Here is a 21335-nt window from a genome sequence, read left to right as displayed (position 1 = left end):
CACAAGTAACAAATAACTTGTATATCATTTGCTGCAGAAAGGGATACAGGGATTACTACAGATCATACAGTGACTGTGAGTCTGTAACACAAAGCTATTTTTAAAAGGCCAAGTTCCACTTTGGGATGAGCCAAAAGCAAATCGAAAAAAATCCATACAATTACTCTAGTTTACTTGTCACTGATGAGAACAGTGAAGGACAGTGTCCAGTTCAGGACATAATATTTTGCACTGAACACTGCCAGCTTTCAGATACCTGCTCTTCTCCATGATAGAAAGTATGAAAAAAGTCTTCTCCTTTTCCAATGATAGAAAATATGAAAAAAACAACCACATGAGAAAAGAGTGAACAGTGGAGGAGCTGATGACTCTGAAATATGGAAAAGAGTGCTGTACATGAGACAAGAATTTTTCCATAGTAATTCAAGTAAAAGTTCTCATTTGTATTCAGAAAGTTTAAGGTATAAGGATTGAAAACCCAAAGTTTAGACAGTAAAAAAAAAAAAAAAAATTATGGTAACAACTTATTTACGAGGAAAACAGGACTGCCTTCATTGCAGATTTTTCATAGTAATGCTCTAGATATCCTTGATGATATCTACTGTATTTGCGTGTAGGAGTGAAGCAGGTACAACACCATACACCCTTCCAGCCTAACATTTCCTTTAGACTGCTCCCTGATTCTGTTATCTTGGAAAATATGACAAAGCAATGCGTTCAAATGGAACTCGCTCTTAGAATGACATACTTGCTAAGTAAGGTTTGCAGGAAGCGTGTCTTAAGGAGTTCAAATGCTTTCATTTAATAAATACATTCTTTCTATTTTTTATTTTTATGAGGGTACTGAAAGACAGGCACCTGATTTGAATGACAGCAATATACATGGTAACAAAGTGACTACATACACCAGGCCAATACCTGCATGCACAGTGCCTGAACAGTTCAGAGATGAGGAACAGCAAAATAAAAATCAAACCAAAGGACACTGAGGAAACATGAGAGGACAGATAGAAGTAAACAAAAAGTAAGAATGAGCAGCCTCTTTAGGCTGAAGGAACACATTTGCTTTTAGTCAAATCATGTATTTGAATTCAATCAAAATAAATAAATACATAAATACAATATATAAAAACAAACAATACATAAATACAAATCATGTATTTAAATCATGTATTTTCATACTCTTTGCAAAAGCTAAACTCTCAAATTACAACATTGACCAACACCAATTTCCAGAATAGTTTAACAGATCCACGGCATACCAAGTGGCAATAAACTGGCCTCAGCTGGCCTTACTGAAATCCCCATTCAGGTGGCCTAAAGAACTGTGACATACTTGAGAACTAAGCCTTCAGAGAACTCCAATTCAATATATTCACACCTCGAAAATGCTACAGCATGTTGCACCAACGACACCTTACTGAAAACACTGCTGAGGAATCTTTTGGCCTCTTAATGCATTTCTAACAGATCTCTAAATCTAATCTCAGTCCTTACTGACAGTGTGACATTATCTTATTGAAATTGAAAGGACTTCTAAGGTTCCTTGATGAGGGCCACAGATATTAATTGAGATTATTAATGAACGCTGAAAGGTACTAAATAATATTGTAATGAGTAGAACAAGTAATCTACGTGCACGGCATAGTAGGTCTTTTCATCTAAAAGACTTATCAGAGTGAGAGACAAAACCACAACTTCAGCCTTTTGGGTGATGTCAGCCGGCGTATAAAGAAAAACTACTGAGATTTCAAATCCTACTTGCTACAATTTACACAAGACTCATCACAATCTAACACGTCCCTTTGATTTCAAGAACAAATGCCCCAGACTATCTCTGGTCAGGCTCCAGATGCTCACGCTACCTTTGCTTTTCACAATATTGAATTTTGACATTGTGGTTTGAAAACTTTGTTCTGTATGCTATCATTGCTCATCCTTCCATCACCATTTCACTTTTTTTTTTTTTTTCTATAAGCCTTTCAATGTCAATGAGAAAAACAAACAAACAAACAACAACAACAACAACAAAAGATCACTGCAAACTATATCCTTTTTGGTACTATTGTTTGAGAACTTATTCTCAGAATTGGAATGAAATTTTTTTTTTTATCCCAAGGTTAAAGTTTTATTCACAAAAACCAGGCAAGGTGAAACATTATATTTTATAGTATTTACCTTTTTTTTTTTTTTTTTTTTGTTTGTTTGTTTGTTTGTTTGTTTTTAAACAATCAAGTTTGCTCTATAGGAACCCATCTTCTATCTTAAGTTCTATGTTTTAAATATATCTTTGTACTGTCCCTAGCAGAATGGGATCATAATACTTCACCTGGGCTTTCACAAGTACTTGCACTTTTACAAAATTCTAATGTTTTAATACTCTAAAGCAGAACTAATGGTTGAATTTGGCTCCAAGATGCCAAATATACTATTTTTTTAATTTTATTATCTTGTGTTTCTATCAGTAGATTAAAAACTGAAAAGAAAAAGCTGTCTGATTTAATAAGCACTCTATTTTTCCTTCCTTAAGTAAATACTACAAATGGCTTTGACTTTCAGCTGCAATTGTTTAAAGCTCTGTCTGCTTTTCAGTGGGGAGGTTTCTGTTTATACAGGCTTAGTGTTAGTGTTGAATGAAGATTTTTCCGTAGGAGGAATAAACCAGCTTCTTTTCAGGGACTGTCTCCTAAGGAACCTAAAGCCAATCTGTTCTTCTTAGCAGCTGACAAATAGTATTGCTCTCACAGAACGTAGTATTTTTTAGACACCCATACTTTCATGATTTTGGCAGGCTACTGCTATTGTTATTTAGATTCTGAGAGATGTTGTGCAGATGGTTACATTAATGTCAAGTGTTTGCACAAGTTGATGGACTGCAATGTCTGTTCTGGAAAGGCTGCATTTCTATTTCTACCACATGACAACAAAAATAATGTCATTTTCTGTAGCTAAGATTATTTCTGAGTTGTGTTCATCAGACCTGTAGAGACAGCAGTAACATTTAACTCCATCTTCTCAGGCTACACTAAGTTTATTATGATCACAGAAATACAAACTTTCGACCAGGAGCTCCTTGAAGTTTCAATAAAGTTCTCATGCTCTGTACTAAAATCCAAATGTGTGATATTTTCAGTCTTCTGATAGATACGTATCTGAGAAGGAGGCTTGATCTGTGCTCAAAATACGCATACCTTGCTCATAATTACTCAGGGCAATTCAAAACACAGCTAGAAAAATGGTTGTCTTTTGAAAAACACATAGTAATTACAGCTTTTATGTAAGAACTTTCCTCCTTTGTTGGGAGGATCAAAATCCACAGCTATCACATCCCTGACAACACTTGATTAAAACCTCCCATAGGATATAGCACATGAAAACAACTGTCATCTTTCTATTCTAGCTAAGTTACAGTGAACTGTCTAGAGCAAATGTGACACTGCAAGCTTTGTAGCCCATTGCAGGGGAACAGGCACATTTAGAAGGAGCACCCTGGGAAATCTGATCTGCATCTGCCAGACAGCTATCGACAACAGAGGCAAGTTTAGGTTAACAATGGCATTCTGTAGGTACTCATACACGGACGCATGTCACACTGTTTCTGCATGTATATACTGGCCACTTTATATCAGGAAGATCAGCATCATTCCTTCCCACGCCCCGAGAGACATCCAAGACAACTGAGTCACCATTTACTGCCACAGACTCTCTGAACTTTTGTGGTAAATTAACTGCTCTTCTAAGCTACCTTCTTCAGTTTCTTAAATAAAACACAGACAGTCAATGACTGCAGTGTACAAAATAGAGGCATAAAGCTGCTGAAGGAGTTAACTACATTAGACACAAATGCATACTTCTGTGCTATTTCCCATTTTTCTGCTTTTGGACAAATCTCTCATAACATCCTTACTATATCCACATTAGCAAACAGCACTGTATGACAGAAAAGGATTTATGGAGCAAATGATGCAGAGAACTAGATTTTCACATTATACATATTTTGGAGGAACTATTCCAAATCTACTTCAGGGTCACTTTAGTCTGTTTTCCTCAACCCAACAGCCATTATCAAGTGCAGTTGCTTAGGCTGCAATGGATCTTTCAGTTTAGCTTCACTCAATCATGTTGTTCTTCTTCAGCCCTTAAAACATTCATAGTACTCTAGCACTTCCTGGTTCTTCAAATACATTTGTTCTTTTGAAGGAGTTGTTGCTGAAGAAAAGCTAGAAATCAGTCTGATGACACAGAATCTGATGAGATACAAACCAGTACACGGAAGCTGTTTTCTAGTCAAGAGTTCCTTGATTTATTTGCATTCCTAGGTGTCACACAGTGTTGTAATAGTACTGCACAGGGACACTGAAGATAGGAAAAAGGAGACGAAGGAAGAAGTCTGTTCTTCTCATTGACACTATTATCACAACAAACACGAACTACTAGTAAAGGGAGAAGAAATAAGTACACGCATGTTGCTGACTTCTCAACAGCCACAGACATATCTGTCCTTGCAGGCTGTGAAAAGATTCCCTTATTGCATGAAATTTTATTTTTGTTATATTCATGAACAACAGTCCTCTTCAACAGTGACCAATGTGATCAGCCATTTTCTTTTTTCTTTTCACCTCTCTCTTTTGAAGTCTGATGTGTATCCTAACTGTAAAGAATGATCTAATAAGATAGTCATTCAAAACTACAGACTTGATTTAAACCTACAAAGTTCACTGATTTAACTACAAGTATTTCATCTGCAAATTTTCTTTTAACATTCATGCTCATTGTAGAAATATCACATCAGAGAATTGTTTAGAAACCTGTTTCAAATGAAGCTAAACTTAATAATTACAAGGCTGCACATGCATACGTGTGATTCATCATAGAATGATTTGGGTTGGAAGGGACCTCTAAGATCATTTAGTTCCAATCCCCTGCTATAGGCAGCAACGTCTCCCACTAGAACAGGTTGCTCAAAGGCCCATCCAGCCTGGCCTTGAATGCTTCTAGGGAGGGGACATTCACAACCTAGCTGGGCAACATGTTGCATTATCTTATCACTCTCACAGTAAAGAATTTCTTCCTAATAGCTAGTCTAAATTGCCCTCTTCCAGTTTAAAACCATTTCTCCTCGTCCTTTTGCTACCTACCCTTATAAGAAGTCCCTCCCCAGCTTTCCTGTAGGCTCCCTTCAGGTACTGAAAGGCTGCCATAAAGTCTTGTTGGTGCCTTCTCTTCCCCTGGCTGAAGATCCCCAGCTCTTTCAGCCTGTTCTCATAGGGGAGGTGCTCTAGCACCTGCTCCAACAGCTCCATGTTCTTCTTGTACATGGGCTGATCTCTCAAGTCTGTCCAGGTCCCTCTGAATAGCATCCTTTCCCCCTAGTGTGTCAGCTGCACCACTCAGCTTGGTTTTGTATGCAAACTTGCTGAGGATACACTCCATCCCACTGTCTGCACAGCCTGCAAAGATGTTAAATAGCACCAGTCCCAACACTGATCCCTGATCCACTTGGAAATTAAGCCATCAATCACAACTCCCTGAGTGTGACCATTCAGCCATTTCCTTATCCAGCAAGAGATCCATCCATCAAACCCACTTTTCTCCAATTTGGCTATCAGGATGTCATGCAGGACGGCGTCAAATAATGTTTATAGACATCATGTTTTCTAATATTGCATCAATACTGTGCTTTATTAAACTATCCTATTGCCTCTTCTCATTAGATACCTGTAAGTACTCTGCAATAGTGCATACATCACCATCTTGCTGATACGGGTAGCTGCAGAATACTGATAGCCTTCTCCTGTGGAGCCCTACCAGCTCATTCGCATAGCCCATCCTTACTCAGAAATTTCCAGGAACTGCCGCCAGTTTGAAAGCATTTACAGTTAAAAAAAATAAAAATCCTTTTCTCCAAATATGCAAAGGTATTAGTGAAGCATACGCAGCTTTTAGAAAAGAGAAATGAGGAAAACGAATGAATAAATTTGTGTGTTTGTGGGTGTTTTTACAACATGAAATCTATGCTATGAGCCAGAAAAAATGGAAGGGAGAAGGCATAGGTAACCAAGAGCCAATACAGTATTAAAAAAAAAGGAAGTAGACTAAACAAATGCAGAAGCAGAGATATGAAAAGAAGTTTGAACAAAATGACTGGATGTCAAACAACAGTCAAACATATTTCTCTCAGACTGTCTTGGGGGAACACCCATATTTATGGGCCCTTTCTAGTTCTCTCTTGAATCCAACTAAGGCCACATCTTACTTGCAAAAAAACTATATGTCTATTCTCTGGCATTTCTTATATTTCAACACAGTATTATTATTTTTTTTAATTGAGATTGTTAATAAATACTCAATGAATACTAAGCAAAAATCATTCTGCCACTGAAGAGATGTATGGAATCAGAAAAGAGGATATTTTAATTCACCATAATAAGCTTTATCACTTGAACTAAAAGATAACCTAGCTGCAGTAGAGAATGACTCCTGTTTCTGGTGAACCAAAGGCACAGGCTGAGCATGAGTCACATTCCACTCATCACAGCATACAAACAATTTACTAGCCAAGTTGATGTTGAAAAGGTTTGCAGTCTTAGTAATTTTAAAACTTTTGCATGTTTCTGAGCATCAATAGCTGTAATGGTATCCAGACTTCCATTCATGGATACCTTCACAGAGACAATCAGGGCAGCACAGAAGTAACACAGAAGTGTTAACAGAAACAGTACACACAAGTTGCCTGGTACTCTGCTTTTGCTATTTATTAAGCTTTACCTCTCAACATTACAGAATCTACAGTGCTTCCAACACCCCAGCTACCTTGCTCAGAGCAGGCCTGGTTGTTTCTGCAGAGCTCTGCATTTTTCAAAGACACTATGGATCTTTTTCAAGATAAATATTTTAGTTTTACAAATTATGAAATCATGACTATGGCTGATAAAAAGATGTTTTCATTTCCACTTGCACATCACTGACTTTTACATATGGAAAGATGTATTTGAGCTCAAAGCTTGGTTGTGTTTCAGGAGATAACAATCTTTTAACTAATAACAAACAAATGAATGTGTTCTCAAGTCTCTCTTCTGCTATCAAGAGTAAATACAATGTGAGACCAACAGCTCTCTTTTACTGCAGCATACCAGAACAGTAAAACAGAAAAAGTTGAGAAGAAGAAGTAACAGAAGGCTGAAGATTATTAGCTTCTGTACAGATATGTGACTTCCTAAGCATATACATAACGATCTCAGTTACTTATGAGAGCTATCTAAAATCAAAATTTCATATGAATTTGTGTAAGTTAAATGTCTCAAAACCTTGCAACACTACTAAAACACTACTAAATCCACTCAGATGCAACCATTAGGAAGATCAAACATGGATCAGTTGTCACAGCAGGCAATACTAAGTAAATTATTATTTAATTGGGAAGGGACAGTTTAGGGATGCATAATAGATGCTTATTGATTTCTGATAATGAAAAGGAGAAAAGGAATCTTCCAACAGAAGAAGTAAGGGACACTGAATTAAATTAACAGGATGCAGTTTCCAAATAAACAAAAGGAAGTGATTCTTCAAACACAAGGATAAACAGCATAATTCCTCAACACAGGATATTGCAGATGCTTAAAGTTTACATGAATTTGAGGGGAAACTGCATACGCTAATGGAAGATAAGTCCATTGAAGGCTACTAAATTCACTGGAACCACATCTGGCTGAGATTGCAGTCAGAAATAATTGGAGGCTGGAAGAGCATACTGGGAGAAGCACCGCACTCACTTTATTTGTCCTCATGCTTTTCCCTAGGCACCCCTTCTGGCTACCATTAGCAGCAGGATGCTGAGTTAGATGAGTCTTTAATCTGACCAAATGGGTATTTGTAAGTAAATTAAACAGTGATATAGCTTGGGACCTGGCACTTGGTCATCTGTATCAATAAACTGATAGACCCCAGCTGTGAATGTCTCTTGCAGACATTTCAATCAGGCTAATTAACACTTCCCTGTACAATTCTCAGGCACAGTTAAAGAGTTATGATAAGCTATGGACTATTCCCAACAAGCAGTACTGATGAAGCCTGTTTCAAAGAGAAAGAGCAGTAAGAAGAGAAACATCAAGCCAAATGCCCCAGAATTACAGGACAAGCTCTGGTAACATTGAGCTTAGTAGGATGAAAGTCAGTAGGACTGCTTTTAATACAGGTAGGAACTTGTAGAATTAAAAATATGCTTTTTTTCTTCCCCTAAAATATCTGTGTACAGGCTTCTCTGTGATTGTATATAATATGCTTTGTGATAAAAACATGTCATAGCAAAACACTTTCATGCCCATTAGTCGAGATGATTGTCCTGCAGAAAACATCTAACTTCATTTGACTTAATGAAAAAATATTCCGAAGTGCCATTCAAGATGTCATAGCAAAGCAATAAGTACAACCCAAAAAAGGAAAAATATTCTCCCTCCAAAGTTTAAAAGATGTGAATTGTATGCTAGATAGTTACAAGATGAGAGGGAGAGAATTCTAATACTTCCCTCTACAGCATTCAGAGTCGAGTATGAAAAAACTCAGGTTATGTTTACATACAAGTGGTAAAGCATTCAGCCTTGACTGCAATAAATATATCTTAAAGGACTTAAATCAACATAGTTAAAAATAAATAAATAAATTCAAACAAAGTAACAGTTTTTATGGATATCAAAGGCAAGGAGCCATATTTTCAGCAAATTGGGACTGACTGCGTCACCATCCAAATAAAATGAGGGAACTGGAATCAGATTGTAATGCAAAATGCATTTCCATTCCTCCAAAAATCATAGCAAATAACAGATTTCTATTTGCAGCAGCCACATTTATACCCAGATTTGCTTACTGAATTTGGTGCATTCTATACTAAGTAGTATATATAGAAATGCTGAACTATTTGAAGCAGAATCTACTACAGCTGATAAACAGCAGCATTGTAAGTTTATACAGGAGAGTTAATAAGTGTTCCTCTTAATTGTCATTTTTTACTTTACTGTTTTTAATTATAAACTTTCCAGGTCCATTGCTGTCTTCTGTCCCATGACCAATAACTTTTATTTTTCAAGTAGGCTGCAAGCTTCCTCAGTACCTTAGCTGTCTCATGTGGACTGGTTTCATCACTGAGATTTATGGTACCAACATGAAAATATCAGCAAGCAAAAAAAATGTTTACTAACATCAACTAGCACTGCAGAAAGCTGACTCCTTCTGCATTGACTTAAGTTTATTTAAAAAAATGCTTACTGAAGACTGGGGAGAAAAAAGAAAGACTATACTATACAAGGAGACATACTGGAAGTGCATAGCTGTGTATTTTCTGAATGAATGCAAGATAAAGAAGTATTTCATTAGGTGTGATAGAATGAAGTAGAAAATGTTAGCGTCCAGGAAATCTTCCTGACACTAAGGTCTGTTAGGAATTCTCTTCTAAAGGAAATAGAGGAAGTCCTATTTCCTGAAATAATTCAAATTGAGCTTCACAAAATAATAAATATATACAAAGAACATCCTGCGTTTAGAATAAAATGAAGCAGATGACAATTTTTTCTACACTTCGGCTGGACAAGCCCCAGATTATCTCTCTCTTCTTGCATATATACACAGGCAAAAGCAGAATCAAAGCATACAAAAAGTAAAGACTGAAGGATGAAACTTTGGAAATAACGTATGACTCTCATTATGGCTATACTCCCAAAGGTTTCCTTAGTCAAATACATGTACGTTTTCTATTTATTGAAAAGTATCAAAGAGTTGCAGTAAAATAATGAATTTACCAAAGTGTTCATAATTGAACAGTACATAGTAACTGCTTCTCTGAGTTAAAACAGAAACAAGGAATGTATATCAGTATTCTGAAGAAGCTGAGTGAAAAAGGAATTGAGGTTTCCTAGCTCTTTTTAATCAGTACTGTCTCTTAGCAAGAATCATTTATACTTGTTTGGCTATACTTAACGTATAAAATGTGCTGCCTTTTCAGCCAACACTTTTCCCAATAAAATGGATCTGTTACACACAGGATTCCATATTAGCACAAAATTTATGTGGCATTCAGGTTCCAAGAGTTTCCTAACACTGGAGTTCCAGGGTACCTATGAAGTATGCTGTAGTGAATATTTATTCTAACCAAGGAAGAAGACAAGAAGATGAAAAAATGGGGAACTGAAGAACACTAGCTAGAGTGACCAAAAAAAGCAAGAACCAGGAGATTAAAAAGGATAAATTACAGATTTATCAGAGGGGGGGGAAAAAAAAGTATTTTAGAGATCATTTATCTGACCAATTAACAGGCTCAGGGCCATCTCCAATTCCCATGTGATACACATGCATCAGGTACCAAAATAAATAATAACTATAATAATAGTAAATAAAAATCTAACCCCGTTTCCTAATATGTGCTACTGATGCCCATAATGGTAATAGGATATTGAGATAATGGCATCAAGGACAACTCCACTGGTCTCAGTATTTATTACCACATCAACAGTAATATTTCAACTTGTGTGGTTTTCAAGTTCTCAGACCTTGCTATGAGTCCATTTGGGGTTTAAACTAGTAATCAAGCTGAACTGAAGCACTTAAACATCTTGCCTCAGTATATTAAGAATTTGGCAATTACAGTATAGAAAGTGACTGTTGGAGACACAAGTGCTACCTAGGTGAAACAGAATATTTATCATTAGGTACTGAGATTGCAGTAATTCTTTCCCATGTTTCAGCTAAAACTGCCTTTGTTTTAATTTACTGGACTTTGGTTTTTCTCCACTTAGAGTAAGCACAGAGTCATTAAACGATGCTTCAAATTTTGCGACATAGCTTTAAACATACGTTTCTCCTGGCTTTAAAAGCTGTGATTCTGGGTTTTCTGTGCTTTTTGTCAAACTTGGAGGATTGTGAGGTAGTTGATGTGGAAACACAAGGAACTTTACTGCTATGCAAATTCTTGTATTATAATAGGTACTCTCTGCATGTAATACTTTTCATAAGCCTAGTCTGTATTTCATTTCCTTTTTAACATTTTATATATGCAGTACTGCTTGAAGATTCACCTTGTAAGTAAAAATGTATTTAGAAGATGCAAGAACAGAATTTCAGCTACTGGAATTGGCAGAGCTTGTGTGAATGGACCATGACAACGCGAGCAGACAGAAGCATGGTAATTACTGTACTAATAAACTTGTAAGTTTAACCACGTCCCTTGCTCAGGAACATGATTTAGCTGGGGGTTGTTAGGGTAGTACGGTTAGGTCATGGTTGGACTTGATGATCTTTAAGGTCTTTTCCAACCTGAGCAACTCTATGATTCTATGAAGATTATCCTCTTATTATCTTTTTGTGCTTAAATTTTTGAAGAGACTTTTAGATTTTATGTAGATCAATTTACTTTACAAGAATTTTTATTTAAATATGAACTGTTTCATAGGGTTTCAGCAAACGAAGCTAAAGCATCTCAGGGAGTGCATACATTCCCATCATCCAAGCAACCGCTCACTACCCAGAGACAATCCAGCTTCTATAAGGAAGGGAGCACCAGCTGACAAGTGATCAGTTATTTGAGGAAGAGCACTGTTCTCCCCAAGATATGACACTCCAAACAAGTATTAAAAGTGAAGCTTAAAAATTTCTGCCTATAACTTATTCTAGTGAAAATGTCCAGTTCTCACCTAAAATTGTAAAGCATGTGCATAAAAATCACTGAGTCATTTGACAGCTTTTTTTCCCAATCCACTGTCTGAATTAAATAAATATTCACAATCCACCCCCCAATATTTTTAAAAATTATCACTGACACTTTTTTTTTGCGCATAGCTTTATATTGTGAATACACGTCACAGTTCAGAAAAATATCATGTTCCTGGGCACTCTCATAAAATCACCAGATAACTGAGGCTGAAGTGACCTCAGGAGACACCTGGTCCATATTCTTGTTCAGAGCAGAGCCAGGTGTGAAGTTAGACCAGGCCCCTGCAAGCTGGTCTTCAAACCTCCAGAATCAGAGGCTGTACAATGACTGTGGGTAACCTGCTCCAGAGTTTTACTGTCCTATCATGGAAAAGCATTAGCTAAGCATTAAAACCAAGCAAGTATATATAATGAAAAAAACAAACCACCTAGCTGCTCTCTGTGCTGATCTAATTAGAAATCAGTGTAAATAATATACTGAGTAGTTTTGGTACTATTAGCAGAAAATAAATCTTATGAGACAATCTGATCTCCTGTAATAAATAAGTCTTTCTATTTATCATTCCTTTTTCTAGAACTAAAGTTAAAAGTGCAAAACAATATAAGAGGAAATCACTTCTGTAAGAAATCAATTTGGAAACTAAGAATTCTTTCCTACTGGCTACCTACTATCTTCCTTGCTGCACTCCAGCCTGTTACTCTGCATGTTACCTGTGTCAGGAATAGGAAATATGCCATTCCCTTCCTCTTTGCAGTAGTTTTATGTATTTGAAGACAGTTCACATATTTCTCTTCAGCTGACTCTATGCTAACTAATCTTTCTCCAGGACTATGTGTTATACTGACTAGTTATTCTTGGTGATTTCCTTTCAACAGCCTTTACACTGATGCCTTACCAATACTATGTAGCACAGAACTACTTCATTAGTATTGCAGACAGTGCTTTCAAACATCTTAGTTTTTTTCATTCGCAACTGCCTGACTTCACTCCCTCACAGCCAAGAAAGCCATCTGTATCCTGGGCTGTACCACAAGAAGTGTGGCCAGCAGGTCAAGGGAGGTGATCCTGCCCCTCTGCTCTGTCTGGTGAGCCTTCACCTGGAATACTACAATCTGATGTGGACTCCTCAGTACAGGAGAGACATGGACCTCGTGGAGCACATCTAGAGGAGAACAGAAATTATTTGAGAGATGAAACATCTCTCCTACTAGGACATGCTGAGAAAGCTGGGGCTGTTCAACCTAGAGAAGAGATGGGGTGACCTGATCAGTATCTAAAATGGGAGCTACAGGAAAGAAGGGGACAGACTCTTTAGCAGAGCCTATGGTGACAGAACAAGGGGAAGTGGTTTCAAGCTTAAAGAGGATAGATTTAGAGGATAGGTTGGATGTAAGGAAAAAGTCTTTTACAGTGAGGGTGGTGAGGCACTGGAACAGGTTGTCCAGAGATGTGGTGGATGCCTCATCCCTGGAGACTTTCACAGTAAGGCTGGATCAGGCTCTGGGCAACCTGATCCGGCTGCGGTGTCCCTGTTCGCTGCAGGGGAGTTGGACTAGACAACCTTTAAAGGTCCTTCCAACTATAAGGATTCCACGAGTCACCAGTTTCGCATCCAAATAATCCACAGACTGTAATTTGCAAGTGGATGCTACTTTTTTCCCCTCAAACCATATTTATTCTCCCCTACAAATAGATCTTTGCACTTAGACCTTTTTCTTAGATGCTAATCTGCTAGGCTATATCTTTGATGTGTCAAAAACATTCTGGGTTTTAAGGCTGTTTTCCAGCCACTAACAGTTCATATCATACAATTACAGTTCTGAATATTATTGGAAGGAGGACAGATTCACTCAGTATAATCTTCCTTCCTGTCAGCAAATCAATTAAAACTGCTCTCAGTGTATATGATTTCAGTCATGCTATAGAAGAATAGACCAATGCTTTTGTTGCCAGTTGTAACACTATCTTGTGAGACTATGACATTGGCTGCCTAACACAAAGCAAATAGAATATAAAGGAGGATTAAAACAAATTTACACTGAGTATATGATTTCCTGTGGCAGGAAAGCACGCAGCATTAACACCTGTACATGCCAGTACTGGTTCAATCTGAAATGGAAAAAAACAAAACCAAAAAAACCTCCAAACAAAACGAAGACAAGAATTCCAGATTCCTGAAGGAGACCCACGTGTGGCAAAGAAACCTTTTAATAGCCTGAAGGAATCACCCTTAGCATATTGAATTAAAGATGCCTCCTGTATCTTTGATTTACATACAACCACTTTCGCCTCAGTTGCCCACAACATCCCCAAAGCTTCCTCAGACAAAACAGAAAATACAATCAAGACCAAAGTCAACTGGTTTGATGTGGTGAATGGGCTCAATTGAAGGAATGTCCCTTAACCAACCTCCTTCAAAAAGCATTCAGTGCTACTTTAGGTTTCTGAATTGCTGTTGGTAGCTGCCTCTCCTCGAAGTGTTCTCCCACCAGTTCTGCACCAGCTCTACCTGCAGTGAGTTAGAAATTGCAAACACCTAATGTTCAAGTAGCTGTAACCCACTCAAGGTACAGCGCAAAACAACAAACACTGTCCTGTTCTTTGATGTGCAAGATCTGACTGAGCTTTCTTCATTAGTAAAAATCAAATTTTAAGTTCCAGTCTTTTTAACCATGTTTGTTACTCACAAAGTAGCACAGACATTTTATTCGGGACAGTGTGTCACGACACAAGAGCACTGATACATTTTTTATACCAGAATTTAACAACTGGAATATGCAAAATTATTTAAACTATGGCCAAAGTGAATAACTTACAGCCCAAACTGAGAGCTATTTTGTGTAACCTTAAAAGACACTCCCTCCTCACATATCAGGATATAAAGCTTCTGATGAGACCGTCTCAGATAAGTTTTGGTGAAGGATTCTTCTGCTTGTATATTTCCTTTTCTTTGAAGAACAGCTGAATGTATTATTAAACTGGAAATACATTTAAATGGAATCTTTTAATTAGATTCTGAATTCGAAGAGGACAAAAGTCTAAAATGTGCTGACTCAGCTCCCACATATGAAAAACGTTGCTGTCAGTCATTTGGTCATTTTATCTCTGCCTTAGTGTTAGGGAAATCAAGCAGAGAGAGTGGCAGCAACAGCTGGATCCATGTGCCTGTGTCCAAACACAATTTATTCATATAGCTCAAGGAAAGCACGGCACAGCTGCAGAGCAATTATGAGTAAAAAAAAAAATCAACAAGTCCTACAGAACTGATGAATAACGATGCCGTGGAGGAAATAAGATCTGTCTATGAAGCTAGAAACACTCAACCTTAACAAGTGCTTTTTTTAGACTGAATCTTCACATGATAAACGTTAGTTGCTATGGATGCTGACTTTTACTTCTGATATTTCTTCCTTCCTGGTTACTAGAATGCTTCCTCCTAAAAAAAACTTCTGTAACTTTAAATCTGCTAAGTTAAACCATAACAACACATTTTCTTTAAAATATCAACATTGAAAGCTGGCTGACACTTCCATGGGTACAGCGGGGGGTGGGGGGGAGGTATATCTACCCATGTACAAAGCAGGAATACGCTGTGTTTTCTTTAATTCACCCACTCGCCATTTTCTTCACTCTGAATATTGCCAGAATCTCAGCATCTTTCATCCCTCATCTTGAAGAACATATAAACATCTGAATATATAACACACATTGAGTGGAAATGATTTTCTGCATCTTCTTCAGACAGTGAGCTGAGGCACAGAGAAAAGATGCATTCTTAAATCACATTGCCTAAACCAAATCAGCCAAAACACTACTAATAAATCAGTAACCAAGTAAAATTTGGTTAAGGAGATGAAGCTCAACTACAAACTATTATTCTTAGCTCAATTCCTATCACTCAAGCTAAGTTAGACCAGACCCATCCACTTGTCCCTCAACACAGACTTGTCTTTGATGATTTGTTATGCATCTGAAGTCATGCAGGAATATTGTCTTGAGCCATCTAGAGCAACCCAGACCAGCATTCTGTCACCTAAGACAGCCTTCCAAAGGGCCAGTCTAATTCATATTTTAACACTCATGTTTTTTCAACTATTTCTGACCAAAGCAGAGCATCTGTAATTACAACAAACAGTTCCAGGCTCCATTTCTGATACACACTGCTGAAAAACAGGGAAAGGTTTCTCTTATAATTTGCACTTGGAATTTTACTCCAGCTAGGAAAATAAGGTCCTTAAAACAATCTGTCAATCCATCAGTGAAGGGAACAGAACTGGCAGAGTAAGGAAGAGGTACATGCACCTGCATCCTGTGAGGCCAAGCAATCATGTCATTCTGGCTGAAGTCAGATATGTTCAGTAGACTAAAATCAGGTTAACTACTGCATCGGTATGCAGAAGCATATCAATAAAAACTAACCTTTTTAAGCTAGCTGTCAGTTATCATGCTACAAGAAATGGAAAAATTTTCAATGGTAATGAATTTATGTTTTTAGGAGGAAAAGAATGTAAAACATTTGGTAATTACATTCAACATATTTCAGTACGTTCTTTATAAAGTGCATTTGTAATTTATAAAGGCAACAACCAAGTACTATAAATACCTACATCATCTCATCATGCATTCCATACAGTATAAATAAACATTTACTAGTTACCATAGAAATTTAGTAGCAGTAGACACCACTGGAGTCCAGTGGTTATGGTTCTGTAAGACTTCATTATTGGATATTTTCTTAAAAAACACGATTCCGAAGGATGTGCTGATGACAGTAATTAATATTAAATAACTGCTTATTTATTAAGCCTTTCAGAAATCACTGACACAAAAAAAAAAAAAAAAGGAGTTTTATTTGTGAAAGAGTTAAGGAATGCCTTCTGAATGAGGCTCCACTTAGTTTGTCATATACCAGAACATTAAAACAGAAAAATAAGAAACATGGTCAGAACAACTTACCTTTTCACCTTCTTCACCTTTACTACCAGGAAGGCCATGTTCACCCTGGAACACAAAACAATACAAATAATATCTCAAACGTTCTTCTAAGTATTGCATTTCTTAAAATTATTTGTATTACATTGACTTTTTGTTATGGGAACAAAACACAAGAAACTATATGGGTAACGATAATCTTGCATTCAAAAATGTATAAAACCTCCACAAAAGTTGCCATGGCTTTTTGATAACCAATCATTCTTTCATTCAACTAAATGGATATTCCTAGCTTTAAGAATTCTAAACTGTCGATTATAAACCCATTTGTTACAGTCTTGGTATTCTGCAGAATCAGCTTTAATATATTTATTCCTATCAATTCGTTCATGTTAATTTTTAAATATGCCTAGTCAGCCGTGAAGGCCTCAAAAACCCACCCCAATTGAGCAAAAGATCCAAATACAACTTATTGAAAGAAAACCCATCCCTTCTACTTGGTAATTTCCAATTAATTGAAACACTATAAAATAATAGGAGTGCAATTTGCAATGCTAACTCAAATTCAGCTTCTTGCAGCAGAATGAATTCTTTATTAAATGATCTTACAATAGAAAGACCTATTATAATGCTCCAATTTGATAACTTTTACCTCAGAAAAAGATGCTAATGCAGCAATCTTACTATGCTAATGTCTCTGTCAAATGGTTTGAGGCTTGGATGCATTACAAGAACAGTATCTGTTTTTTTCAGATCTTTATTAACATATTTTTGTCCATTTTTTAAGACATACAACAGAAATACAATCAAAATTATATACCTGTAGTACAAAACTTACATAATTTAAACAACAACCAAAACAAAGCAAAAAAAAAAGCAACCAAACAAACCCCAACACCACCACAAAACAAACTCCACACCTATACTCTTTCTCCCTTAAATCACCTGGCAAAGGACACTTTGCATGCCTTCACCAGTGTCACTGGCTCAGTACAATGCACATGAGTTCTACAGACTGAAAATGAGGAGACTGGATAATTTCTGAAGTACAGCATATGGCTTTTTTCTAAATTACTTTAAAAAATTAAATTGAGTAATGTCTAAACATTCCTTCACCCTTCAGAGATTTTCATTTCCATATATAGAAGTCTGAGGTTTAAATGAGGTCAACTAAAACAGCAGGCTACAACTTGCAAACTTTCTAGCAACAATTTGCCAAATTGTTTAATCAATACAGTATTGTCTGGTACGTATCTGGGAATTAAATTTGAAATTTAGGAGACATGCAGATGTATGGATTATCAAACAGCTTTGGACTTGCAGGAGGTGCCTGCAGTAGCTCTTCCCTACTTTTTTTTTTTTTACTTTTACTTTTACTTTTTTTTTTTTTTTTTTTTTCCCAGCTGGAGTTACTGAGACATTCATCACTTTTGGGGTCAGTTTCAGAAGCATGACCAAGACAAAGCATGCAAAATCTGATCTCGTAAAGTAACCTTCCAGATGCTCTTACCTAAAAATGTGTGGTTAATTGCTGAAATAAATTTCTGAATGTATGCAAACTCTACTCTGCTTCCCATTCCTCTAAACATAGCTAATTTCTACTTACTTTCAACAAACAGGAACAGAGAATTTTCATTTAGCTTTCACATTTATAAGATCACAAATTCTGTCTTTATTCAATTCACAATCCATCATATAAAAATCAGCCTTACAAAATTTGTTTGGTTGGAGCTTGTATCCATGGCCTTGTCCTTTCACAGTCCACCTCTGATAAGTTTCACTCAGGATACTTGCACCCTCTCATTACTTGCAAAGAGCAGTAGAAGCCTACTCCCAGCCACCTTCCAAACTATGTAATCTTACAGCTGAACAGACTCAGCTTCCTCAGCCTCTCTTCATATACCGTGGTCTGTAGGTTCCTGGCCATCCTTGTGATCCCCCACTGGGGTCACCTCAGTCAACTGCTCTCTCCTTCTCCCAGTAGCCTCAAGCTGGACACAGATGCAGTCACAAAAGTGCAAAATAATCATTTCCCCTGACCTGCTAGCCATAATCTTGCTAAAGCAACCCACACACAGTTGGCCTTTTTCACTACATTGTCAAATAGCAGGACTATCAGATAATCTTTTCATAGAATTGTATTATTGAGTTGGAAGGAACCTGTAAAGGTCATCTATTCCAGCTCCCCTGCAGTGAACAGGGACATCTACAGACAGATCAGGTTAATCAGAGTGTGGTCCAGCCTGACCTTGAGTGTCTCCAAGCACAGGTCATCCACCATCGCTCCAGGCAACCTGCTCAAGTGCTTCATGACCCTTGCCATAAAAAAAACGTTGTTCTTATAGCCAATCTAAATCTCCCCTCTTTTAGTTTGAAACCATCTCTATCACAATAGATCCTACTAAAGAGTATGTCCCCTTCTTTCTATTTGTTTCTTTCAATGTTTCCATATTCATACTGGGTAGCTCAACTCTGCTTCCACTTCCACACATGCACATTTGCTGGCATACCACAGCAGACCGATCTTCAACTTTTACAAAGCTGCTCTTGAAGATTAATCAGCTCTCCTGGCTCCTTAAAACTGCAAGACAGTCCCTAATGTGTCTCTTTGACAGACTTAACAAACTTAGTTCTGTGATTCTCACCTCACAGGCCATGTTTTCCACAGTCCCTGCTGAACCTCCTACAGTTTTTTCACAACTCTCAAGAAGCGTGGAAGAGGCCCAAAACACAACAACATTTCAGATCACCAATACCAAGCATAATGTTCTCCTTGTGTAGTCAAATGCATGGTTTACTTTATTCACAATAGCAGATTATTTGCTTATATTCACTTTCATTGCCACATTCAATTAGAAAAAAAATAAGAAATGTAGCAACAGAAAACACAGAGAGAGCATTAAGATATTAGTCTGTACTAGCCAAGGATAAGATGCTTCAAAACAAAACACTAATGTTGCAAAATAACACCTTTAAGACTGACTTGAATTCTCCTTTTTGTGGACGAATTCTTATGTGGTAAGCTAAATACTTCACATGATGTTTTTAACAGACAGTCACTGTTTTCCTCTTCATACTCAATATGGGACTCATAATACAATTTTTATCACTATTTAAATACACTGTAAGTCAATAAGATCCTGGCTTCGAATGCATAAATTGATAGTGGTAAGTCTGTTGTGAAACTCAATGCTAGCTACCTCATCTGCAGAGAATATGTTCCTTTGCTTATTGCCATATTGCAGGAAATATCTGCCCTAAAGATATGCGAATCATCCCTTTGCATGATGGTCATGCTTATCAACACTTGAAATTCTAATATAATCATGTTTTTTTTTTCATTAGTCCCTTAATTTTTCGAAGCAGCAAAGCCATTTTACATATGATTTTCTAATAGGAATTAGTCAGATAGAAACACATGACATTGGGATTCCATTCCAAACACTTATGATTAAACATAGCTCCTACTTAGTGAAAAGAAAATCAGATCATGGTAAGTGTTGGGCATCTTTAACAAATATTATCAGTAAAGTCTGTAATGCACAAGCATCTTTTTGCAAGTTCTATCATTCCTACAGTATTCCACCTCTGAGGAGGAGTAAAAGATAAAAATGGAAGAGTGCAAGAAGCAGCACTTCCCTCATTTCATTTTGCTGAGATCATAAGGCTCAAATATCAGATTCTTGAATCTGTATATCTGGTGGCTGCAAAGACCCTGCACAGTACTGAGACAGAGGCAACTGCTCTTAATGCAAAGTAACACCGGCAGGCACATCTGTGCCACTGCACCTCATGTCCTTTCTCTTGTGAGCTGATAGTGAAGATCCTTTGTTGTGCTCTACAAGTTCAAAACATTCAAATACAACGTAGGTAAATACTGGAGAGCTGGCAAAAAGTGAAATATATATACAATTTTATTATTATTATTATTATTTTTTTTTTTTTTTTTTTTTTTACCTTGGAACCAGTAAGACCAGGTATGCCAGGAGCACCCACTAAGCCAGTGTCCCCCTGAAATAAAATGTACATAACCATCATTTTTTTCAGTTCTAGGTCATGACTAAGCTAAATCTAGAGAGGAAATAACAAACCACCAGAACGTTTAGAGATGCACTGCTACTCACTCTTTTTTTCAGAAGCATTTAATTGATTTCTAGAACCATCTATATCTGTCTTGCTTTTGCTTATAACACATTTCGTTTCCAAAATATCAGACAGTTAACAATCGCTGGTGTTATGAATGTTTTGACAGTGAAAAGATTATGTTGTTAAATTACTACCTCTCCTATCTCACGTTTTGCAAAAGCACGGCAACTCTCCCGTACAGCTGCTACAGTTGTAAAACTCTTCCTCCTCAAATAACTTTCCTCATGCACTTCTCATGAATACTAAGAATTTGATTAGGATTTTTAAATTCTGTTCAAGAAACTGGATGCTTAGGAGTTGCGTTGCAACTGAGCACAGATAGAAACAAGTTCATCAGAAATGCTTTTAAAAGGCAACTGTCCCTGCTCAATGCCATCCTCAGCATCTGAATTAAAACTACTTTAGCCGAAAAAAAAAACAAAGTAAACAAGCAGAACAAGAAAATCCAAACAGAAACAAGTAACAAGTACAGTCAAAAACCTAGAAATATCACATTTAGAATTAGAATTGAAATTGGTTCAACCATTTCCTTCTCCATTCCTTCTTAGCAAAGCTTGTT

At 37.0% G+C, this 21335-nt stretch overlaps 1 protein-coding gene across 5 annotated transcripts in view; it reads right to left on the bottom strand.

Annotated features, from left to right (window-relative positions):
- Positions 1-21335, bottom strand: part of COL19A1 (collagen type XIX alpha 1 chain) — a 187436-nt gene that overhangs the window by 101577 nt on the left and 64524 nt on the right. For 4 of the 5 annotated variants that reach the window (XM_042879227.1, XM_042879217.1, XM_042879207.1 and 1 more), the window contains exons 11-12: positions 20588-20641; positions 16655-16699 (exon numbers count right to left, since the gene is read on the bottom strand). In XM_042879227.1, the coding sequence (XP_042735161.1) occupies positions 16655-16699; positions 20588-20641 (99 nt within the window). The remainder of the gene's footprint in view (positions 1-16654; positions 16700-20587; positions 20642-21335) is intronic. The other variant, XM_042879235.1, reaches the window with a different exon arrangement.

This window comes from Lagopus leucura, unplaced genomic scaffold (assembly GCF_019238085.1).
Source record: "Lagopus leucura isolate 7727_CA_CO unplaced genomic scaffold, USGS_WTPT01 Super-Scaffold_73, whole genome shotgun sequence".
Taxonomy (NCBI): Eukaryota; Metazoa; Chordata; class Aves; order Galliformes; family Phasianidae; genus Lagopus; species Lagopus leucura.
Note: the sequence above shows the minus strand (reverse complement) of the source record. Positions and strands in the feature narration are given on the sequence as shown.